General features: G+C 46.4%; 1 protein-coding gene across 9 annotated transcripts in view; it reads left to right on the forward strand.

Annotated features, from left to right (window-relative positions):
* Positions 1-20,311, forward strand: part of NFKB1 (nuclear factor kappa B subunit 1) — a 107,693-nt gene extending 87,382 nt beyond the window's left edge. For 7 of the 9 annotated variants that reach the window (XM_023758391.1, XM_006094093.3, XM_023758389.1 and 4 more), the window contains 9 exons: positions 738-852; positions 7,403-7,604; positions 8,140-8,309; positions 8,620-8,722; positions 13,050-13,174; positions 14,560-14,626; positions 14,946-15,118; positions 16,377-16,557; positions 19,437-20,311. In XM_023758391.1, the coding sequence (XP_023614159.1) occupies positions 738-852; positions 7,403-7,604; positions 8,140-8,309; positions 8,620-8,722; positions 13,050-13,174; positions 14,560-14,626; positions 14,946-15,118; positions 16,377-16,557; positions 19,437-19,594 (1,294 nt within the window). In that variant the 3' untranslated portion in view covers positions 19,595-20,311. Of the gene's footprint in view, positions 1-737; positions 853-7,402; positions 7,605-8,139; positions 8,310-8,619; positions 8,723-13,049; positions 13,175-13,545; positions 13,707-14,559; positions 14,627-14,945; positions 15,119-16,376; positions 16,558-19,436 lie in introns of those variants that run through there. The other 2 variants (XM_014460324.2, XM_014460323.2) reach the window with 2 other exon arrangements.
* The last annotated feature ends 343 nt before the right edge of the window (positions 20,312-20,654 follow it).

Raw genomic sequence — 20,654 nt, forward strand, 5'->3', positions numbered from 1 at the left:
AAAGTTTGCTTCGCCTGGCCAGCAAGGCTTAATGGTTGAGTATTGACCTATGAACCAGGAGGTCAATGGGTTGATTCCCGGAGAGGGCAAGTGCCTGGGTTGCGGGCTCGATCCCATGTGGGGCGTGCAGGAGGCAACTGATCAGTGATTGGCATCATTAGTGTTTCTATCTCTCTTTCCCTCCCCTTCCTCTCTGAAATCAATGAAAATATACTTCATTTTTTTAAAAAAGTTTGCCTCAAGAGTCTTCTACTCATTAAAAGCCTGACTTCAAGATCTTAAAAAGCCACCACAATGTACTTTGCAGGATGGCAGGCAGGTGAAGTACTAGTAGCTACATTTCCTGAACAGATCCGAGTTCAGGCACCTGACGTGCATTGTCTACATGTCAGGGAAAGTTAGAGGAGAAAGTGCCCTGAAGCCATAGCACAAGGCAGAGTGGGGATCTGAACTCAGCTCTCTGCCTCAAAGCCCAGGTGCCTTTCTGCCTCAGGGGAGTATCAAACCTGCAAGCCCCCAAAGACGAGGCAGGCACCATAAATGAGTGTAGGAGCCCTGGGTAGGCAGAAGAGCACCCCCACCTCAGATTCAGACATTTTATTGATTCAGAACATTTGGGGGCTAAAGAAAACTAGGTATAAGAGCCAGATGCAGTCTCCAAGTCTAATCATATCTTGGAAATCTTTTTTTTTCCATTTACATTTTAGCTGATTGTTGCCATTATATTTTTGTTCCAGTGTCTTACACTTAGCAATCATCCACCTGCATGCTCAGCTTGTGAGGGATCTGCTGGAAGTCACGTCTGGTTTGGTTTTGGATGACATTATCAACATGAGAAATGACCTCTACCAGGTAAGCAGAACTATCAAGGATTCAAGTGAAAAATCTATGGTGTGTGTGTGTGTGTGTGTGTGTGTGTGTGTGTGTGGTGTGTTATTTCTAAGAATGTTAGCAGTAGCGAACCATACAACAAAACATCTTTGCAGGTAAGATCCTCAAAGCCTATCACTGAGGAATGTTCTTTAATGAATTAGGATGCTTTGATCTGGTGTACTAGCAATCACCCCACAGTGAAAGGTCACATCTGCTACAGGAAGGTGAACTTTAAACTTTAGAAGCCGTCAAAGAGTCCATCCATTTTAGAGGGAGAACCTAGTATAAATGCATCACGTCTGTCAAGAAAAATAAAACTGAAAAAGATTTAGTTTGCAAAGCCAATAGTTTACGAGAATTTTGAAGTCTGCTGAAACACATTTTGACAACCCTTAAATTACATGTATATCAAACAAAAGGTGCTGATGCAATCAGAATACAAAAAGATGAAAAGACTGCCTGAGGAAGAAAAAATGTCTTTCAAAAACAGAAAGACAGCTCAGAAGCCACTTGAGGAACTCCATTAGAGATGCCTTCAGAGTTGCAGAGAGAGGTTAGGTGGAGCCTCCTGAGTCTGCCTGCTGAGCGCGCATGCACATGTCAGGTGAGGAAAGAGTAAACCTGCTTGAACAGAACCAAAGCCTGGGTGCTGGGAGCCCTAAGACCTGGACCAGTCTCCCTGGCTAAGGGACCTACAGCTGCACTAGCATGGGGAGAGGGGGCTTCCACTTTCCAGGGCTGCTCCCACCTCTCTCCCCTGGGGGCTGTCCTGGCCCCACCAGGCTTCTGTCCCAGTCTGTTGGTCTCACCCTTGCTCAGCTGTCCTGTTTTTTCCCTGCCTTCACTCAACCCAAAGTGACTACCCAGTCCTTGGCCTAGACGGTGTGCTGGGATGCCTGATTCAAGCATCTCTCTCACTCTGAAAGTACAGACTTCGTTGGCACACAAGTATTTACATGATAAAGGGCTAGTTCTCAATTTTTAAAGCAGAAGATATGAATCCTTTTTATTTCCTTAAAGCAAAAGTACTAAAATGTTTACGTGTAGCTGTCAATAGATTTTTGCCTGTGAGTAAGTGTTTCCTGAGAAGGCAAAATTACAAGTTCCCATTGGACGTAAGGCTTCTTCTCTGGCTGCTGGGCTTCATGTCAAAGGACAAGTGAAGTTAGGGATTCCTCGCTGACTCATGATATAAAATAACTAGGGTGAGGTCTAATTTCAGATACACTACATATAAAGGATATCTTTCATGCCGTTTTGAGGGTTGTTAGTATTTGGAAAGTCATTTGGCCATAAAGCTTGAGTCTCTGAGGCTTTTGGAATGACTGTGCCTTTTCACCATCCACTTGTACAAGTCAGACTAGGTACGGGACGTTGTCACTTTGCAGTCCTCCTTTCAAAGACTGCTAACTTCACTGCTTGTAAGTCAGATTCAAGGAATTACTTGTTTTTCTGTTTATAAATAGGACCTGCAAAGGACACAGTACAACAGGATCCGTAGTTGTGATTTATTACGTGCTAACCTCCTTACTAGATCATTTGGTTACATATATTGAGATTCCCGTGTGCTAGAGACAAAACCTTGAAACCACCACCTGTGGCACTTCTGAGCCTTTTTAAAAAATATATATTTATTATTTTTTAATATATATTTTTATTCTTGACAGTATTACAGATGTCCCCCATCCCCCCTCCTCCTTTGCCCCACTCCAACCAGCCCCTGCCCCACCACAATACTGTCTTTGTCTATGGGCTATGCATGCATCCATAGAAGTTCACATAATCTCTTCCCATTCCCCATCCTTCCCCTCTGAGATCTGTTGGTCTGCATCAAACTAAAAAGCTTCTGCACAGCGAAAGAAATCATCAAAATGAAAAGGGAATCCACTGTATGGGAGAACATATTCACCAATGACACATCTGATAAAGGGTTAATTTCCAAAATCTATAAATAGCTCATACAACTCAACAAAAGGAAGACAAACAATCCAATTTTAAAATGAGCAAAGGACCTGAATAGACACTTCTCCAAAGAGGGCATACAGATGGCTAAGTGACATGAAAAAATGCTCAACATCACTAATCATCAGAGAGATACGAATTAAGATGACAATGAGGTTATCACCTCACACCTGCCAGAATGGCTACCACCAATAAACCAATAAACAAGTGCTGGCAAGGGTGTGAAGGAAAAGGAACCCTAAGTGCATTGCTGGTAGGAATGCAGACTGGTGCAGCCACCATGGAAAACAGTATGGAGTTTCCTCAAAAACTTAAAAATGGAACTGCCATTTGACCCAGCGATCCCACTTCTGAGCCTTCTGATTCATGGACTCTCAGGAGAATACAGGCCTATTTTTTCCCTCCCTTCCCACTACTCTTGCTAGTGGGCAAAGATTCTGGATCTCCTGTATGCTTTCTACATCTCAAACACACACCCAACAGCAACTTCGATTTGAGAGCTAGAAACCACTGAGACTTGGACTCTTGTTTAGCTACTGCAAAGGTTCTGTATTAACTATTCTTGATGAGAAATTGAGCAGTTCTCTAAGTATTTGGATTATTTGGCAATTGTCTTAAACATTGTCCCAAAATACTTTTCTCTAATCTTAGTACATTTCTTTGGCCATCTGTCATGATCAAATCTCTCTCCCCACCCACCCTCTAGAGACACACGCAGAATAACCCAAGTCCATAGAGCTAAGGTTTCTCTGAAAATATTTCTGTAATCTATTCCTTTCAACCCTACTTCCTCTCCCCTTCCTCTCACTCCAACGTAGACAACCACTCCAGCGTGTTTGATGTGGGTTGTTTTATTTGCATATGTTCCTATAAAACATTAGTGGGGCTTTTTGTGCCTGTAGTTTTTGTTTTCAATTGTGATAAATATAATATATATTCATAGTTTTTAAAATGGCACAGAAGGATGTACATTCCTTGGAGAATCCCAAGTTGCCTTCCCTGGCAACATGCAAGTTTCCCAGCCCCACTCCCAAATAGAACTATTATGTTTGTAAGTATTTTCCCATGTATCAGCTACATAAACATATAAGCTTTATTTTTTTTTATTTTTCAATTACAGTTGATATATACTATTATACACTATTATAGTGACATACACTATTTCAGGTGTACAACATAGTGATTAGACTTTTATATAATTTACAAAATGATCACCCTGAAAATTCTAGTACCCATTTAACACCATGCATAGTTATTGTAACACTAGAGGCCTGGCGCACGAAATTTGTGCACGGATACAGTCCCTAGGCCTGACCTGCAATCAGGGCCATCTTCCCTAGCTGCCTGCAGCCAGCCCTGCTCACTGCCGCCACCCACCCCCAGTTCCCTGTTCGCCATCGGGTGATCAGAGCCTGATGGCCGGGGGATGGGTCCAATAGGTCGGCCGTTCCCACCTGCTTGCTTGCCCCGCCCCTGCCACGGGTTGCCCTCTCTGTGTGGGGCAACTGGTGGGGTGGGAGCCTTACCCTGGCACCACCTGCATCCCCTGCCACCCACCCCCAGTTCCCCATTTGCCATCGGGCAATCGGAGCCTGCTGGCCAGAGAAAGGGACCAAGAGGTGGTCAGTTCACCTCATAGTGACTGGTCAAACGGTTATCTGATTGTTCCACCGTTAGGGTCAATTTTCATATTACTCTTTTATTACATAGGACTAGAGGCCCGGTGTATGAATTCATGCACTGGTGGGGTCCCTCGACCTGACCTGTGCCCTCTTGCAATCCGGGACCCCTCAGGGAATGTTGGAGAGCCAGTTTTGGCCCAGTCCCCACAGGCCAGGCCGAGGGACCCCACTGGTGCATGGGCACCTGGCCTCTAGTATGCATATAAGATCTTTGGTAAATCTCTTCCCACCCTCCACCCTCCCCCTTTCCCTCTGAGATTCATCAGTCTGTTCCATGTTTCCATGCCTGTGGTTTCTGCTCCTGTGTTGAGCATCTGCCCCCTGGTGGTCAGTGCGCATCATAGCTACCAGCCGGTCATCTGGTTGTAACGGTCGCTTAGGCTTTTATATATATAGATAATTGACTATATTCTCTATGCTGTACTTACTTACATCCCCATGACTGTTTTTAAAACTGGCAGGTATATACCTTAATTCCTTAAATAGGTAGATATTTTAGTATGTTCTCATATATAGTCTACATTATATTATACATATGGATCCTGCTCTGCATTAACCTTTTCCTTCATTTGTACTGGATGTAATTAAAGATTCATACGTGGTTGCAAAAAATGTACCGGAAGGTCCCATGTACCCTTCACCCAGTTTCCCCAATGGTAACATCTTGCATATCTATAGTTCAGTATCAAAACCAGGAAACTGACATTGATACAATCCACAGATCTTATTTGGGCTTCAGTTTTACGTGTACTAGTGTGTGTGTGTGTGTGTGTGTGTGTGTGTGTGTGTGTGTGCATAGTTCTTCATGAATGTCTTTTTTAAATGCAAAATTGACTTTGTGCTGTACATGTCCCTAGATTTCTGCCCTCTCTGTTTATGGGATTCACCCATACACCTGTGTGCAGAGCTGGTTTGTTGTTTCTAGTTCCTGAGGAGAATCCCATAGTGTCCATCTTCCACCTGTAATGTACCTGTTTCCCAGCAGTGGACACTTAGCCAGCTTCTTGCTTCCTACCTCCATAGACGATACTGTGATCAGTATCCTCACCCAGGCCCCCTATGGATTTGTATCACTCAGACATACATGCAGGAGTTGGGCTGCTGGGGCATTTGTCTGCTTGGCTCTGAGGAATGTTTGCATACATCCACAGGCCAACAGGCATAGCATCACTTCTCTGTTTATGGGTCCCCATATTGTGTGATTCCTGGGTCCCCATATTGTGTGATTGTGTAAGAGGTAATCCTGGGTTTAAGATCTAGAGCCTGAAATATCATAGAAAACTTTTGGTGGGACCATGGGAGAAAACATTGAAAAAAACAAAACAATTCCTCTCATGGTAAAAGAATTTGTATGATATGCAAAAGAATTATATTGATACTACAAGTAATTCCTAATCTCTGAATGCTATAAGATCTTACTATTTCAGATCTTCTATTCTCATTCTATTTTCTTTTCCCGTCTCCCCAAATAGCATTCTGATTAATGAACAGCTTTTATTTATTTACTTGTTTATTTTTCAAGAGGAAGGCTTTTAGCCAAGAGCCTACGTACGTAAAGTTTTGAGGATATCATTCCATTTCAAGCCATGACATAGTCCTAAAAGACCAAAAGAATGGGGGGGGGATTGAAATATGTCAAAATATCCTGTCTTGTTTCTACTGTATTAAATAATCAGTGTAATTGAGACTTAGACAGCTGAGATCTTCCATCCAAGTTCCCACGTGCTGTGGTCACCTGCACCAGCCAGGACATTTAGCTGGCGCTGCTACAGTAGCTGCTTACTGAGAGGGAAGTTTAAGCAAATTGTCACTAGACAGGCTGGATTTCACAGGCTCCTGTGAAATAGAACAATTTGTATAAAAATATATTGCTGCCCCGCCAATATGGCTCAGTGGTTGAGCGTCGACCTATGAACCAGGAGGTCACAGTTCAATTCCCAGTCAGGGTACATGCCCAGGTTGCAGCTTGATCCCCAGTGGGATCATCATTGATGTTTCTATCTCTCCCTCCCCCTTCCTCTCTAAAATCAATAAAAATATATTTTTAAATTATATAGATAGATTAGGTAGGTAGGTAGGTAGGTAGGTAGATAGATAGATAGATGATAGATTGCTATTCTCTGTCAGTGATGTCAATTCCATGAAAGATACTTTTGTAATTCTGTTTGTCCTATGCATATTTAAAAAACCCAGTTTTCAAAACATTTGCATTCGCTGAGGTCCTACTTCAGGGGCAGGGGAATCACACGGATTCTTCACCTACCTATTAGGTGTCAGCAGGTCAGCTTGTTTGTTCATCTGAGCCCTCTTAGTGAGGTGGTGCTATTGTCCAAGTTATAAAGCAGATAGTCCTTTGATACCTTTTATGGGGTCTAGAAAGTTCTGTTGATTGATCTCATGGAGGCCAGTCCATGGAACAATATTTTTGAATTTAACTGAATTTATTTCCCTTATCAATATAACATCACCTTTGTTCATTGGTTTCTGTTGAGTGGTTCATTTAAACTTCAGTAAAATGTAGCCTTGATTTGATTTGTTAACATGTGGAATTATAAGCTGAATTAGAATCCTACTAGAATTTCAAGAATACTAAATTTACTAATAGATGAGTTAATAGATCAGCAATCGGTAAGCTGGAATGAGAAACAAGAAAGCTATTGAGAATGGTAAATGGAAAAATAATCTTAATAAGTGGCTAAAAGTCCAGTTTATATACTTCATTCCTAAATGAGATGCAACAGGGAGTAGTAATTCCTTTGCAAAGGTGAGGAGTTAGCTGATCTGGGAATGAAAAATGACCCACTGCGGTGACGGCTGCCAGGCCCGTGGGTTGTAAGTGCTTGCTGCTGACAGTGTTATCTCCTGCCCCTTCTCCACCTTCCCAGACGCCCTTGCACTTGGCCGTGATCACCAAGCAGGAGGCTGTGGTAGAGGACTTGCTGAGGGCTGGGGCCGACCTGAGCCTTCTGGACCGCTTGGGAAACTCTGTTTTGCACCTTGCTGCCAAAGAAGGACAGGAAACGATCCTTGGTATTTTACTCAAGCACAGGAAAGCAGCTCTGCTGATCAACCACCCCAACGGGGAAGGTAAGAGAAAACCCACACATCATGGTATAACCGTCACTATCTGCGTTCTAAATAGTTAGTCGGTGTTTGATAAACGTGTGCTATTATTTGATTTGCACCCGAAGTGCTTTTAACCTTAGTCACCTGGAGTTATCCTCTCTGTGAGGATTTCTGTGGCTCACCAGAGCCGATTCCTTCAGAGATTACTTGGGAGAGTTAGTCAGGAGAAGGAATGAGCAGAGGCCCGACAATACTGGGCGTGAACTGGAGAAAGCATCATTTATTCTGAGAATGTTTATTTGCCCACGGTGTCTCCTGAGAACATAAAGGGAGACTGGGTTCCCATGCAGAACAGTTGACTTACAGCGCCTGGAAAGACTGTCTGGAACAGAGGCTCTCTCAGCACTAGACGTGCTGCAACCCATCAGCCTTCCCCACCCCCAACACCCCCTACCTCCCACCCCGTGGATCAGTCTGGTCATTTCCTTCAGCTGCACGGAGGGCCGTCCTGGGACCGCCTTCCCGCCCTGTGACTGTCCCTGTGCTTGGGCCGCAGGTCTGAACGCCATTCACGTAGCCGTGATGAGCAACAGCATGCCCTGTCTGCTGCTGCTGGTGGCTGCAGGGGCGGATGTCAACGCGCAGGAGCAGAAGTCGGGCCGCACCGCGCTGCACCTGGCTGTGGAGCACGACAACATCTCCTTGGCCGGCTGCCTGCTCCTGGAGGTAAAGGATGCACTTGTTTGCCTTTGCGCTAAATTCCAAGGGTATTTAGGAAAATCTTTTCAAAAACCGGTGTTGGTGACAGCCTTTCTCCCCACATTCCACTCTTAGTTCACGTCTACGCAAGGCTTCAGAGCCGCAGCCTCAGACATTCCTGTCGCCCCTGCCCGGGAGCTCTCACTGGGGATTATTTCAGTGGCAGAGCCTGCCCCACAGGCACCTGTCCTAGGAATACAACTCAAGGAGCCATGAGACGGGTCAGGGGGGCGAGCGAACCTTCAACTAACCATTTTCTGTGTGGGCCGGGTTGTAGGGTGATGCCGATGTAGACAGTACCACCTATGATGGAACGACACCCCTGCACATAGCGGCCGGGAGAGGCTCCACCCGGATGGCGGCTCTTCTCAAAGCAGCAGGTAAGGCAGCCGGGCAGTCAGCTGTGGAAAATGGTATCAGCAATGCAAACCCAGCTACAGTCCAGCAGCCCTTTCGCCTTCTGTAAGCCACAGCCCTGCTGCTGAAAGGCTCGGGTGAGAAGTTCTATGGCAAATCTCACTTTAGCGGCCATGAAGCGCTGTTCGCACTAGTCATCCTGGGCTTCGTCCTGAGAGTCGTGTCAGTTTTTACCCTCTAATGCACCCGTTTGTTGTGGGTGTGGGTGGGTTAGTGGACTCCCATGACAGGAGATCTTAAACACAAATTTAATTCCTTATAGAATTCTGAGCAGTACAGTCTCATCACATCAGGAGTCCCCAGAAGGAAAAACATATTGGTATAAGACAGTGATGGCGAACCTATGACACGCGTGTCAGAGGTGACACGTGAACTCATTTTTTTGGTTGATTTTTCTTTGTTAAATGGCATTTAAATATATAAAATAAATATCAAAAATATAAGTCTTTGTTTTACTATGGTTGCAAATATCAAAAAATTTCTATATGTGACATGGCACCAGAGTTAAGTTAGGGTTTTTCAAAATGCTGACATGCCGAGCTCAAAAGGTTCACCATCACTGGTATAAGAAATAATTTAAAGATTTCCTTTTACAAGAAAGGTCTCTTAGAAGTTGAAGTAAGAGGAAAAAACAAACGGGACATGTATTGATAGTATATTGGGTACTATCATGTGTGAGGCACTAAAAATTAGTAGCGTTTATTGACTCTGTACCAGGCACTGTGCCAGGCATTGCACCTGCACTGTCTCATTTAACCTTAGTTAACCCACAATAGCCCCTTGAGACAAATCCCATTAGTATTATCCCCATTTTATAGCCGAGGAAACAGACTAGAGAAACTTTTTCATCTCAGTCTCAGAGTCCCAGGAACTGGCAGAGCTCTGACTCATGCCTTGTCATTCTAAACTTCCAAACTTTATTCTCCCTACTGTGTTTCTCTCCCCTACCTTCTCAAGGATCTGCAGCTGTTATTCCATTTAATCCTCTACTCCTATGAAGTATAGAGAAATTAGTCCTGCTCATTCCTGAATCTCTATTGCCTTGAATACTTAGAATCTCCAAGACCGTTTAATGAAATTGGTATTTCATATCTGCCCAGATAGTTCTGATTTACTTGAGAGGTTATTAAAAATTTTTAGAAAGTAAATGCTTTATTAATTCAAGAAAACAGAGCAGGTTAAATACCTTCTTAAAAAGTTGAGTCTAGAAAGATGTAGGAACTTCTTTGGGGCACCACATTTTTCTGACAAGTAAAATCATATCCCACATAAATGTGCTGGCTTCAGCAGCAAGCATCCCAGCAGCCTTTTCTTTTCTCGTTTGTCTAGTTCACCTTTCTCTTGAATAAGCCTCTAGTTTGGCAAGTCAGTGGTTATATTTAAGAAATACCTTCAGACAAGGAGCTATAACCCTTTCAGAAATGCTTTATCTTGAATTCTCAGTATCCCATGGAAGGAGTGGCAAGTAACTGTGTCTTTAGTAGATAAATGAGGAAACTCAGATGAAAAACCTGGTCCTGGACCTGGAGAGTATCATGCTAAGTGAAAGAAGTCAGTCAGAGAAAGACAAGTATCACAGAATCTCACTCATATGTGGAATCTAAGTAACAAAATAAACTGGTGAACGGAGTGGATCCAGAGATATGGAAGCATGGAACAGAGTGCGGACTCTCAGAGGGAAGGGGGGGGAAGGTGGGTGGGTGGGTAGGAAGTAATCAACCAAGAACTTTGTATGCATATATGCATGGCTCATGGCCACAGACAATGGGGCAGTGAGGGCTCGGCTGATGGGGCTGGGTGAGTGGCCGGGCGGGGGGGGGCGTTAAAGGGAAAGGTGGGCTATGTAATACTTTCAACAATGAAGAATTTATTTTTAAAAAAGGAAAACTTAGTCTTGGGCTCAAAGTCATGAAGCAGGTCACTTAAGGAACCCAACATAACTCAGCTCTTCTGGTCTTCGGTCCTGTAATTGTTCATCTGAATTTCTCCATTGTTTTCATTGTCAGATGACACTGCCTCATAAATCAGGCTAGGACTGGGATAATGAAATAAGAAATAGCATCAAGATTCTCCTTTGGCCCTAACCAGTTTGGCTCAGTGGATAGAGCGTCGGCCTGCGGACTGAAAGGTCCCAGGTTCAATTTCGGTCAAGGGCATATACCTTGGTTGCGGGCACATCCCCAGTAGGAGATGTGCAGGAGGCAGCTGATCAGTGTTTCTCTCTCATCGATGTTTCTAACTCTCTATCCCTCTCCCTTCCTCTCTATAAAAGAATCAATAAAATATATTTTTTAAAAAAAGAAAAAGATTCTCCTTTGACTCCCATGAGACACTCCCTATTATTTTTTTAATCTTTATTGAAAGTATTACAGATGTCCCCTTTTTCCCCATGGACCCATTCTGGCCCTCACCTGCTCCTCCCCACCCCCCAGGCCTTGACCACATTATTGTCTGTGTCCATGGGTTATGCATGGGTTATGCATATGTGCATACAGTTCTTTGGTTAATCACTTCCCACACCCCCACCCACCCCTGCCTTCCCTCTGAGGTTCAACAGTCTGTTCCATGCTTCTATGTCTCTGGATCTAGCACTCCCTATTATTTCAGTTAGCACAAGTCAAATGTTCTCCCAGCAAGATAAAAACAAGTTCCTCTTCCCATAAGGGTGTGCTTCACTTGCTGCTGTCCTTAGACATTAAGCTAAACTCTCATTAAAAGAGTTGCTAAGCCTTTGAGAAATAACTTGAGCTCTAATCTTTGAGTTATTCTTGGTGTTTCTTGCTGTGGGCTAAGAAACAGACTAGATTTTCTAGGATCAACCCTAAATTCTTCAATCACTATCCATCCTAGCAGAGGTGTTTTTTGGTGTTTTTGTTCAGTGATCAGGGCCCTGGCATGCTGTACCCAAGAATAAAACTGAACATGTTGTCACTAGACAGCAAGCGTCTTTGTTCTTTTGAGCAACTAGGAGAGGAAGTTGAGACATGCACATAAATACGAACCTTGGGACCCTCATCCTGAGGGTGCACCCCAGCACCTGTAAACTGCCATTGTTGGTCCCCAAATTAAAGATATATCATTCAGCCTATCCTATGGAGTTCAGTGTGAGAGTCAGAGTATTCCAAGTCTTTTGTTTTGAAAGTGTCCTTGGATATATAGCGTATCATCAGATACCTTTACAATCAAAATAAATTAGAATTGCCGAAACCGGTTTGGCTCAGTGGATAGAACGTCGGCCTGCGGACTGAAAGGTCCCAGGTTCGATTCCGGTCAAGGGCATGTACCTGGGTTGCAGGCACATCCCCAGTGGGAGATGTGCAGGAGGCAGCTGATCGATGTTTCTCTCTCATCGATGTTTCCAACTCTCTATCTCTCTCCCTTTCTCTCTGTAAAAAAATCAATAAAATATATTTTTAAAAAATAAATAAATAAATTAGAATTTAAGAGATGGTGTCTAGATATTTCAGTAGAAATGTTTATATGTGTACTAGAGGCCCAGTGAATGAAATTCGTGCATGGCGGGGGGGGGGGGGGTCCTCTCAGCCCCGCCTGCGCCCTCTCGCAGTCCAGGACCCCTCAGGGGATGTCCGACTGCCGGCTTGTGGTTGGATGGCCTTCTGCTGCTGCACAGGCTGCTGTTTGAGCTTCAGCAGTTGCTGCACGTGCACGGGCTGGGCCATCACAGTCTGTCCTGCGAACACTATTGAGTGGGTGAGTCAAGTGCGGAGGCAGGCTCACCCTGAGTTCCCTGCACTTCCCTGAGACACTGAGTTGTTCAGACTGACTGCCTTCTACAGAGAACGGCACCGGGATCGGGCCTAAACCGGCAGTCGGACATCCCCCAAGGGATGTAGCAGTGAGCCAAGCAGCAGGCAGCCAGGGAGGAGCCCGAATCGGGGCCGGGTGCCGCGCCACTCGTGCTCATCCCGGCCCACTGCACGTGCTGCCACTGCATGGTAGTGCTGCCGCAGTGTCGGGGGAGGCTCCCGATGCCATAGCAGTTGCCCTCACCAGCCATGAGCCCGACTTCTGGCTGAGCGGCACTCCCTCTGTGGGAGTGCACTGACCACCAGGGGGCAGCTCCTGCATTGAGCATCTGCCCCCCTGGTTGTCAGTGTGCATCATAGCGACTGGTCATTCTGGTCGTTCCGCCATAACGGTCGCTTAGGCTTTTATATATATATATATCAATAAGTAATGTTTTATATATGTATATAATCTGACCCCTGTGGGCAATTGGAAATTAAAGAGGTGCGGGGTTACCTAATGCTATGTAACTTGACTTTGCAGGAGCAGATCCTCTGCTGGAGAACTTTGAGCCTCTCTATGACCTAGATGACTCGTGGGAAAGGGATGGAGATGATGAAGGGGTTGTGCCTGGAACCACACCTCTCGATATGGCCACCAACTGGCAGGTGAGGGTAGCTCTAGTCTGTTTACGGCAGCTCCAGTGGGGGCTGAAGGTTCGGGAATGTAAGAACAGAGGCTCTGCCTGGGTCTTTATTCTCCAAAGCCCTTGCCTTTTACTTTTTAAGAAAGTCTCCTTATCATGAGCTGGTTTTGTTGTTTGGAGATCTGTATGCCCCCAACAACAATCTGTGTGCTTATCTTGAAAAGCTTATCCATGAGAGATCTAGGTCAGCAGAGTTCTGAGTGTGAAGTGTATGCCTAATCTGATCCGAGTTAAGTTGTGAGAGAGGGTTAGACCAGAGAAAACACAAAATTCACATTAGGAGTTATCCATTCTGAACTGACACCAGAATTGCCTTTGTCTTCATTTCTGAAGCTGGAATAAATGCTATGGTTTGCTTGAACTTTGGTAAGTGATTTCTCCAACATAGAAGGAAACTGGGGATTCTTCTGAGGAGTTCAATAACATGAGCAGAGTAAACAGACTTAAAGCCTTCCTCAAACCGCCACTGAGCTTTAAAGGTGAAAAGCAGGCACTAGATCTTCCTGGTGAGAAGAGCCAGAGGGAGGAGGTGGGCAGCACACAGATCTCCAACACTATGAAATCAACTGCCTCAGGGGAGGCGCTGCTCCACCTCCAAAAACAGCTCCTGTGGCCCATGTGGACTGGGCTGAGGGACCCCGGCAGAGACCACACGGTTCTCCTTTTACACCGAGCACCTGGCTTTCCCAGAAGCCTCGCCACAGAATGCAGAAAGATAACCCAGTTCAGTGACCCAAGCCTTCCTTCCCCGGGCAGCCAGCAGCCACGTGACTGCAGAGGACACAGAAAGGCCTCCATCGCTGTGGGATTTTTTTAGTTTAAATTAAAGACTTTTCTGGCCCCTCAGTTAGGATATAGAGGCTAGAAGGCTAACACCAGCCTTATGAGCATTTCTGTACCTCTGTTTGAGCAAGTTTATGAAACTCATTCTCGTAGCCTTTTCCTAAGGAGGGGGTCGGCAAGGGGACACAGGTGCACAGCTCTGAGGAAGGGCAGCCCCCCTACCCCCCACCCCAGCTCTAGCAGAGACCTCACTGACCAATGACTGACCAAGGCATGGCTGGCTTGGCAGCCTGCACTGCCTTTGGCCCTTGCTCTCTGTGAGGCTGGGTTGAGTCCTCCAACCCTTCTCAGGCAGCTCCTGTGGAACACAGCCCCCCAGCCCCAAAGTCCCAAAGGGTCCGCGTACCCCTGGGCCATGGCACTGACTGCTCTCTCCACACTTCCATCTTCAGGGTACCAGAACCTCCCAAGAAGGACACTCTGAGTTCTTATTTAAAAAAAAAAAAAAAATTCCCTTGTGGTCCCTTTAATGTGCAATTGTTCCCTGTGTTTTTCTCCCACCAGGTATTTGACATATTAAATGGGAAACCATACGAGCCCGAGTTTACAGCTGACGATTTACTGGCACAAGGTGAGGTCTCTTACCCGGTGTTGTCTCCACACCGTGACTTGGAGGGGGTGGGGAGAGCTGGCATTATCCGGAATGTCCTGTAAAAGGCACAGTGGTTATTTCAGAATAAGAAGGTCCTGGAGGTATGAAAGGGAATAGCCAGTTGTAATCTACTAAAACACATGCTGCTGGTACTCAGCGGGGCTTCTGCCAGCTCTCAGGTAAAGGAGCTTGGTGGCCTCCAGGGGGCACTGGAGGGTGAGCAGTGTGGCAGCCACCACGCCCTGCAGACTGTCTCGGTCCAGCCAGGACAGCCGTGTTTCTTCTTCATTTCCTTCAGGAGACATGAAGCAGCTGAATGAAGATGCAAAGTTGCAGCTCTACCAGTTGCTAGAATTTCCCGATCCAGACAAAAACTGGGCCACTCTGGCACAGAAATTAGGTCTGGGGATACTCAATAATGCCTTCCGGCTGAGTCCTGCTCCTTCTAAAACTCTCATGGACAATTATGAGGTAACGCATCGCCTGACCTTGCTGACCATGTGCATTTGACTTTGCTCTGTTGATGTCACTGTTGGGCACAGCCCCTTCCCTTTCTCTTAATTCTGAAGAGAATCCATCCTTACCCATGTCCTGAGGGTGGCCCCAGCCAAGATCAAAACCCTCCTTCCTGGAAGGCTATTTTCAGATGCCTGGAGATTTTATGCAAAAATGACACGTAGGGCTTGGGCCTGGTAGCTACGTGGGTTGCAGCGTCGTCCCAATGCGCCAGGGTTGCCGGCTCAATCCCCGGTCGGGGCACGTACAGGAGACAACCAATGAATGCATGGATCCATAGAACAACAAATCAATGTTTCTCTCTCCCCCTCTCTAACATAATTTTCTTTAAAGGAATTTTTTTAAAATGCTACCTAGAGGGTCAGGATGGTCACAGAACTTCGATGTCCCTAGATCAGCGGTTCTCAACCTGTGGGTCGCGACCCCTTTGGCGGTGGAACAACCCTTTCACAGGGTCGCCTAAGACCATCCTGCATATCAGATATTTACTTTAAGATTCATAACAGTAGCAACATTACAGTTATGAAGTAGCAACGAAAATAATTTTATGGTTGGGGTCACAACAATAAGGAATTGTATTTAAAGGGCCAGAAGGTTGAGAACCACTGCCCAAGATAAACACAACAGACTATAATCAATAGTCATGCCTTTCCTCTCCCAAGAGAATGCCTGATCCCTTACCAGGACATGGAATAGGCTGTCTGTGAGGTGACTCCTAGTGGAGCCATTATCTGGTGACATTTTCATTTCTAAAAGTAAAAGATCAAAAAACACGGGGAGGAATTATTTTCTTTTGAAAGTTGTGTTGATAGCTCTTGTTGTTTCTCAGTGGTTTTCAGGGCTTCGGTTTCCACAGGGATACTGCATACACTTAGCTCTAGGTAGTTTCCCTGCCTCAGCACACACACACCTCTCTCTCTCTCTCCCCCGCCCCCCTTCTCCACCCCCTCACCCCTCTCCACCCCCAACCCCCGTACTATAAAGCACTGCTCTGTAATTTCCTGAGTGCTTTGAGCTGAAACAGGAAACTTGACTCAGAGACAGTGTTTTCTTAGACGCCCTCTGCGCCGACCTCTCCAGGACCACCTGGCTCTGGTGGTGGAGGAAGCAGCTTGGAGAGGGAAGGGTGTGGTGTGGTGTTCACAGCTGCCTGGCTGCTCCCTGCACCAGTTTTCACACGAGAACATACTCTTCCTTCCTTTCTTTCCTGCAGGTCTCTGGAGGGACAATACGAGAGCTGCTGGAGGCCCTGAGACAGATGGGCTACACTGAGGCCATCGAGGTGATCCAGGCAGCCTTCTGCACCTCGGGGACGGCAGCCCCCGGCCCCGCGAAGACCACCACGCAGGCCCACTCCCGGCCTCTCTCACCTGCCTCCACAAGACAGCAGATAGGTAAAGAGAAAAAGACAGAAAAGGCGTTGAGATATGTTCCTGCTTCTCGGGCCAGTGTGTTCATTCGCTTGGGATATGGCCGGTCCTCCCACCATTATCTCCTGAATATACTGTCCCGGTGTCTGCCTCCTCCCCGCCGGGGGCTCACAGTTCTCCCTCCTGCCCCCCTGACACCGCTGCTCAGGAAAAGGGCTGTCCCCAGGGGTGGTCACAGTTACATGTGAGTTACTTAGGTTCGCAACAAATCCTCAGAACAACATGTGGGGGGTTAAGGTAAATAGTATTTCTCTCATATTTTAAATGTAAAAGAGACGGAGAGAGAAATGCACAGGAACCAGCACTGGCACCCAGCGGCAACACTGCTTCTCCCCGCCCCCTCACCCCTCAGCCTCCCCCACGCTCAGGACATGGGCCTTGTTTCCCACCCCTCCCCGCCCCGCAGCCTCCCCCACGCTCAGGACATGGGCCTTGTCTCCCATCGCTCTTGGCTCCATCTGTCAGCCACATAAAACGTGTAACGTGATGGACTCTCTCACAGCCCAAAGGTCCTGTATTTCCCTTTGTTCTCCCACTTTCTAAGCAACCATTTCATGCTTTTTCTTTCTAACCCCCAACATCCCTTCCCCTGCACTCCTGGTTTCTCCCTCCCACTGGATCACCACCTAGCAAGCATGCTGTGGTTCCCCTCATCTTTTCAAAATAAAACAAAAGCACTCCTTGTATCCCACTTCCCCTTTACCTACAATCCCTCTGCTCTCCACGCAGCAGAGCTGCTCAGGAGAATTTCCCAGGGCGTTCTTTCCGCCTTCTCTCCTCCCCTTGACCCCTGCAGTCGGGGCCCATCCCCCCTCCACCAGGTCTGCTCATCTGGTGATGCCCAGCATCTGGTCACCTGCTCACCATCCTTCTCGTCTTCTCCACTGCTCTCAGCACACATGCCAGTTGGCCATTCCCTCCCTGCTTCACAGTCTCCCCTCTTGGCTTTCCCATCGCACACACACCTTGGTGCCTCCTCCGCACACCTCTTGGAAACTCACAGCCCTGCAGAGCCCAGTCCTGGGCCCTTCTTACTCGCCCTTACTTACAGGAGACTGTAGTTCCCACTTGAACCGAGTATTGGCCATGTCAGTCAGAAGCCCTGCCGCGCTCCAGGAGGTCCAGACAAAAGCCTAAGCGTTCCTATGAATGCACCCTGGTCCAAACCTCCATACAGCCAGCCATCTCGTTTCTTCCTCTCTGCAACCACCACCCTCGTCCAGTCCCCTGTCACTGCTTGTCTCCATTCCTGCAGCAGCTCCCGATCAGTCTCCGGTTTCCCTCAGTCCATTCTTCACACAACAGGAAGTTTTAAAAATCAGTGAGAGCCCTGGCCGGTGTGGCTCCGTTGATTGAACGCCGTCCCATGGACCAGAAGGTCACTGGTTGGATTCCCCGCCAGGGCACATGCCGTGGATGGGGGCTCGATCCCCAGGAGGAGGCATGAAGGAGGCAGCTGATTGCTGTTTCTCTCTCACATCTGTGTTTTTCTCTCTCCCTCTCCCTTCCTCTCTAAAATCAATAGAAACCTATTTTTAAAACCTTAGTGAGATTATGGTACTCCTGTTGTATACTCTTCAATTCATTCATCTATTCAACAAATCCACTGCACACAGCACTGTTGGAGGCTTCGAGCAATAAAGGCAGGTCCCTTCTTAATCCGTTCTCTGTTTTACACATGGCTTTCCTCTGCCCTTCCCCCCACCCCTCTGCCTGCAGCTCCGTTTTCCTTATGCTCTCGCCTGGCTCACTAGCCCACCCAGCCTTAGGGCCATGGAACCTGCTCTTCCCCTTCCCTGCAAAGAGCCTCCTTGCCTTGCTCCTTCTTGCCACTCAGTTTTGGCACCAGTGTCACCTTGTCAGGGGCCCTTCCAGGGAGGTCGGGATGGGAATAATGTAACCACCAGGAAAACCACCCACGTCTCCTGCCTTATGACCTGATGTTCCTTCCACACAAAGGAATGGGTGCTGTATGTTAAAAAGCATTAAGCCTTTGATTTGAAGTTATTATTAAAATACTTCACAGACCCCAACACATAAGAGAAACCCAATAAAGATTGGATGCTTGGATAAATCAATCGGTAACAAGACAATAGCCATGTCACTGCCATTAGAGTCTTCAGTTCAATATTGGAATTTAATATATAAGATGGCATTTTGATTCGGGTATATTAGACTTCTGTTCCTTTGATCACTCTCTCTATACAGGAAATAATTCACATTGTTCATTCAAATCCATAAAGACACTTCTCAACAAGGAGATTTTGACCTAATTGTCCAGTATAGACTCGTTTTCATCAAAATCACTTTATTTTTTGCTACCAAAATTTCTTTGAGTCAGTGTATAGTGCTTAATAACATATGAGGTCCAGAAAGGGCCTCTTATTTTTAGTTCCTACTTTTTTCACCAATTTACTTTCAGCAGTTTCCCCTACTTCAGCTATAAAATAGGTAATACAGTGGTTGGAAAAATACACCTGATTTCTAAGAAAGAAAGGTACATGTTGAGTCAAGAGAATTCAAAAAGGATTCTGATAAACATGAGACTAGGTTGTAAGAGAGACGTGAAAACATTTGGCTCATTTTAGTATCCTCACAGTTTTGGTATCTTCACAGTTTTTCTCTTACTCTGGGTGCTTTTGGCCCCTCACCCCACTGAAGGGCAGTGACAAGCCGTCGGTGTAGGTGGAATGTAGTGACTTGTAGAAGCTAATGGGCAAAAATAGCCCACATGCCTTTTCGGTGGAAGCTTTGAGCGGGGCTGGAATGAAAGGTATGAAAAGAAAGGCTTGGCCTGGTTCCCAGCTTCGCCCTAGTGACTGACTCCCTGCTTTTCCCCTCAGACGAGCTGCGAGACGACAGCATCTGTGACAGCGGCGTGGAGACATCCTTCCGCAAACTCAGCTTCACAGACTCTCTGACCGGCGGCAGCTCACTGCTCACGCTTAACAAAATGCCCCACGATTACGGGCAGGAAGGACCTATCGAAGGCAAAATTTAGCCCTCGCAATTTCCAACACCCTGTGTAACCAAAGTTCTGCAATTCCATTGGGTTTGCCGAAAGAAGGAAGGGAAGTGCGTCCGTGGGTGCTCCGAGGAACACCGGCCGGCCTGGGTGGTTCTGGACTTGACTCCAGGCCTCGGAAAGAAACCTGGCTGCCTCTTATGGTTCTTGAAAGAATTTCAGTTCGGCTCACTGGCAGGTAGCAGCTAGCAGCCACAGCCACAGCCTTTGGTGGGGCTGGTGCCTCTGGGAGGGGAGGCGCCTTGTGGGGCCTTACCAGCTGCTTTCCCTGCCGTCACTGCTGCCCCTCTGCTGCGAGCCCGCTGTCACTGAAAGGCTAACGGTCCCCACCCGGTGTTCTTCCTAGCTGTCCACGGCACAGTCGTGCTTTCAGATTAAGAATTAAGAGAATTCTTAATATTTTATCAAGGATATTTTAAATGGGGTATTTTGAAATGAGGGTCAGTGTATAATTAAAAAAATGCTTCCTGCTTTTTCTAATGGGGTTTATCTCTGTGATTTGAAAAACAACATACACCTGGGATGTGTCAATATTTAAACATGGTTATAATCAGTGCTGAAAATGGTATTTTTCCCCTTTTCTGCATTTTGCTATTGTAAATATGTTTTTAGATCAAATACTTTAAAAGAAAAAAATGTTGGATTTATAAATGCTATTTTTTATTTTACTTTTATAATAAAAGGAAAAGCAAATGGATGGCCTCGTCTTATTGGATCTAGACAGATACTGTTTGTGTACCCACAAGACCATTCCACAGCCTGGTTTTCACATTCACGTTCCCCTGGAGAGTCGATATTTTGATCTAGAAATAAACAAAGCTATCAAAAGAAGAGTGTGCGAACTGGCAATGAAAGCTCTGGGTCTGTTAAATCCTTGCTTGGCTCGTCCCATTTAGGCTGTATCGCCTCCCTTCCTCCATCTCATGCCCAACCCTTCCTCCTCACATCCCAGGGTGCTCTCATGCCTTCGTGGTGCACAGAGGATTGGAATTGCAGCATCCCAGAGGGTCTTGCACAAGGAACCTGCCAGCGTGGC

The sequence above is a fragment of the Myotis lucifugus genome, unplaced genomic scaffold (assembly GCF_000147115.1).
Source record: "Myotis lucifugus unplaced genomic scaffold, Myoluc2.0 scaffold_129, whole genome shotgun sequence".
NCBI classification, from domain to species: domain Eukaryota; kingdom Metazoa; phylum Chordata; class Mammalia; order Chiroptera; family Vespertilionidae; genus Myotis; species Myotis lucifugus.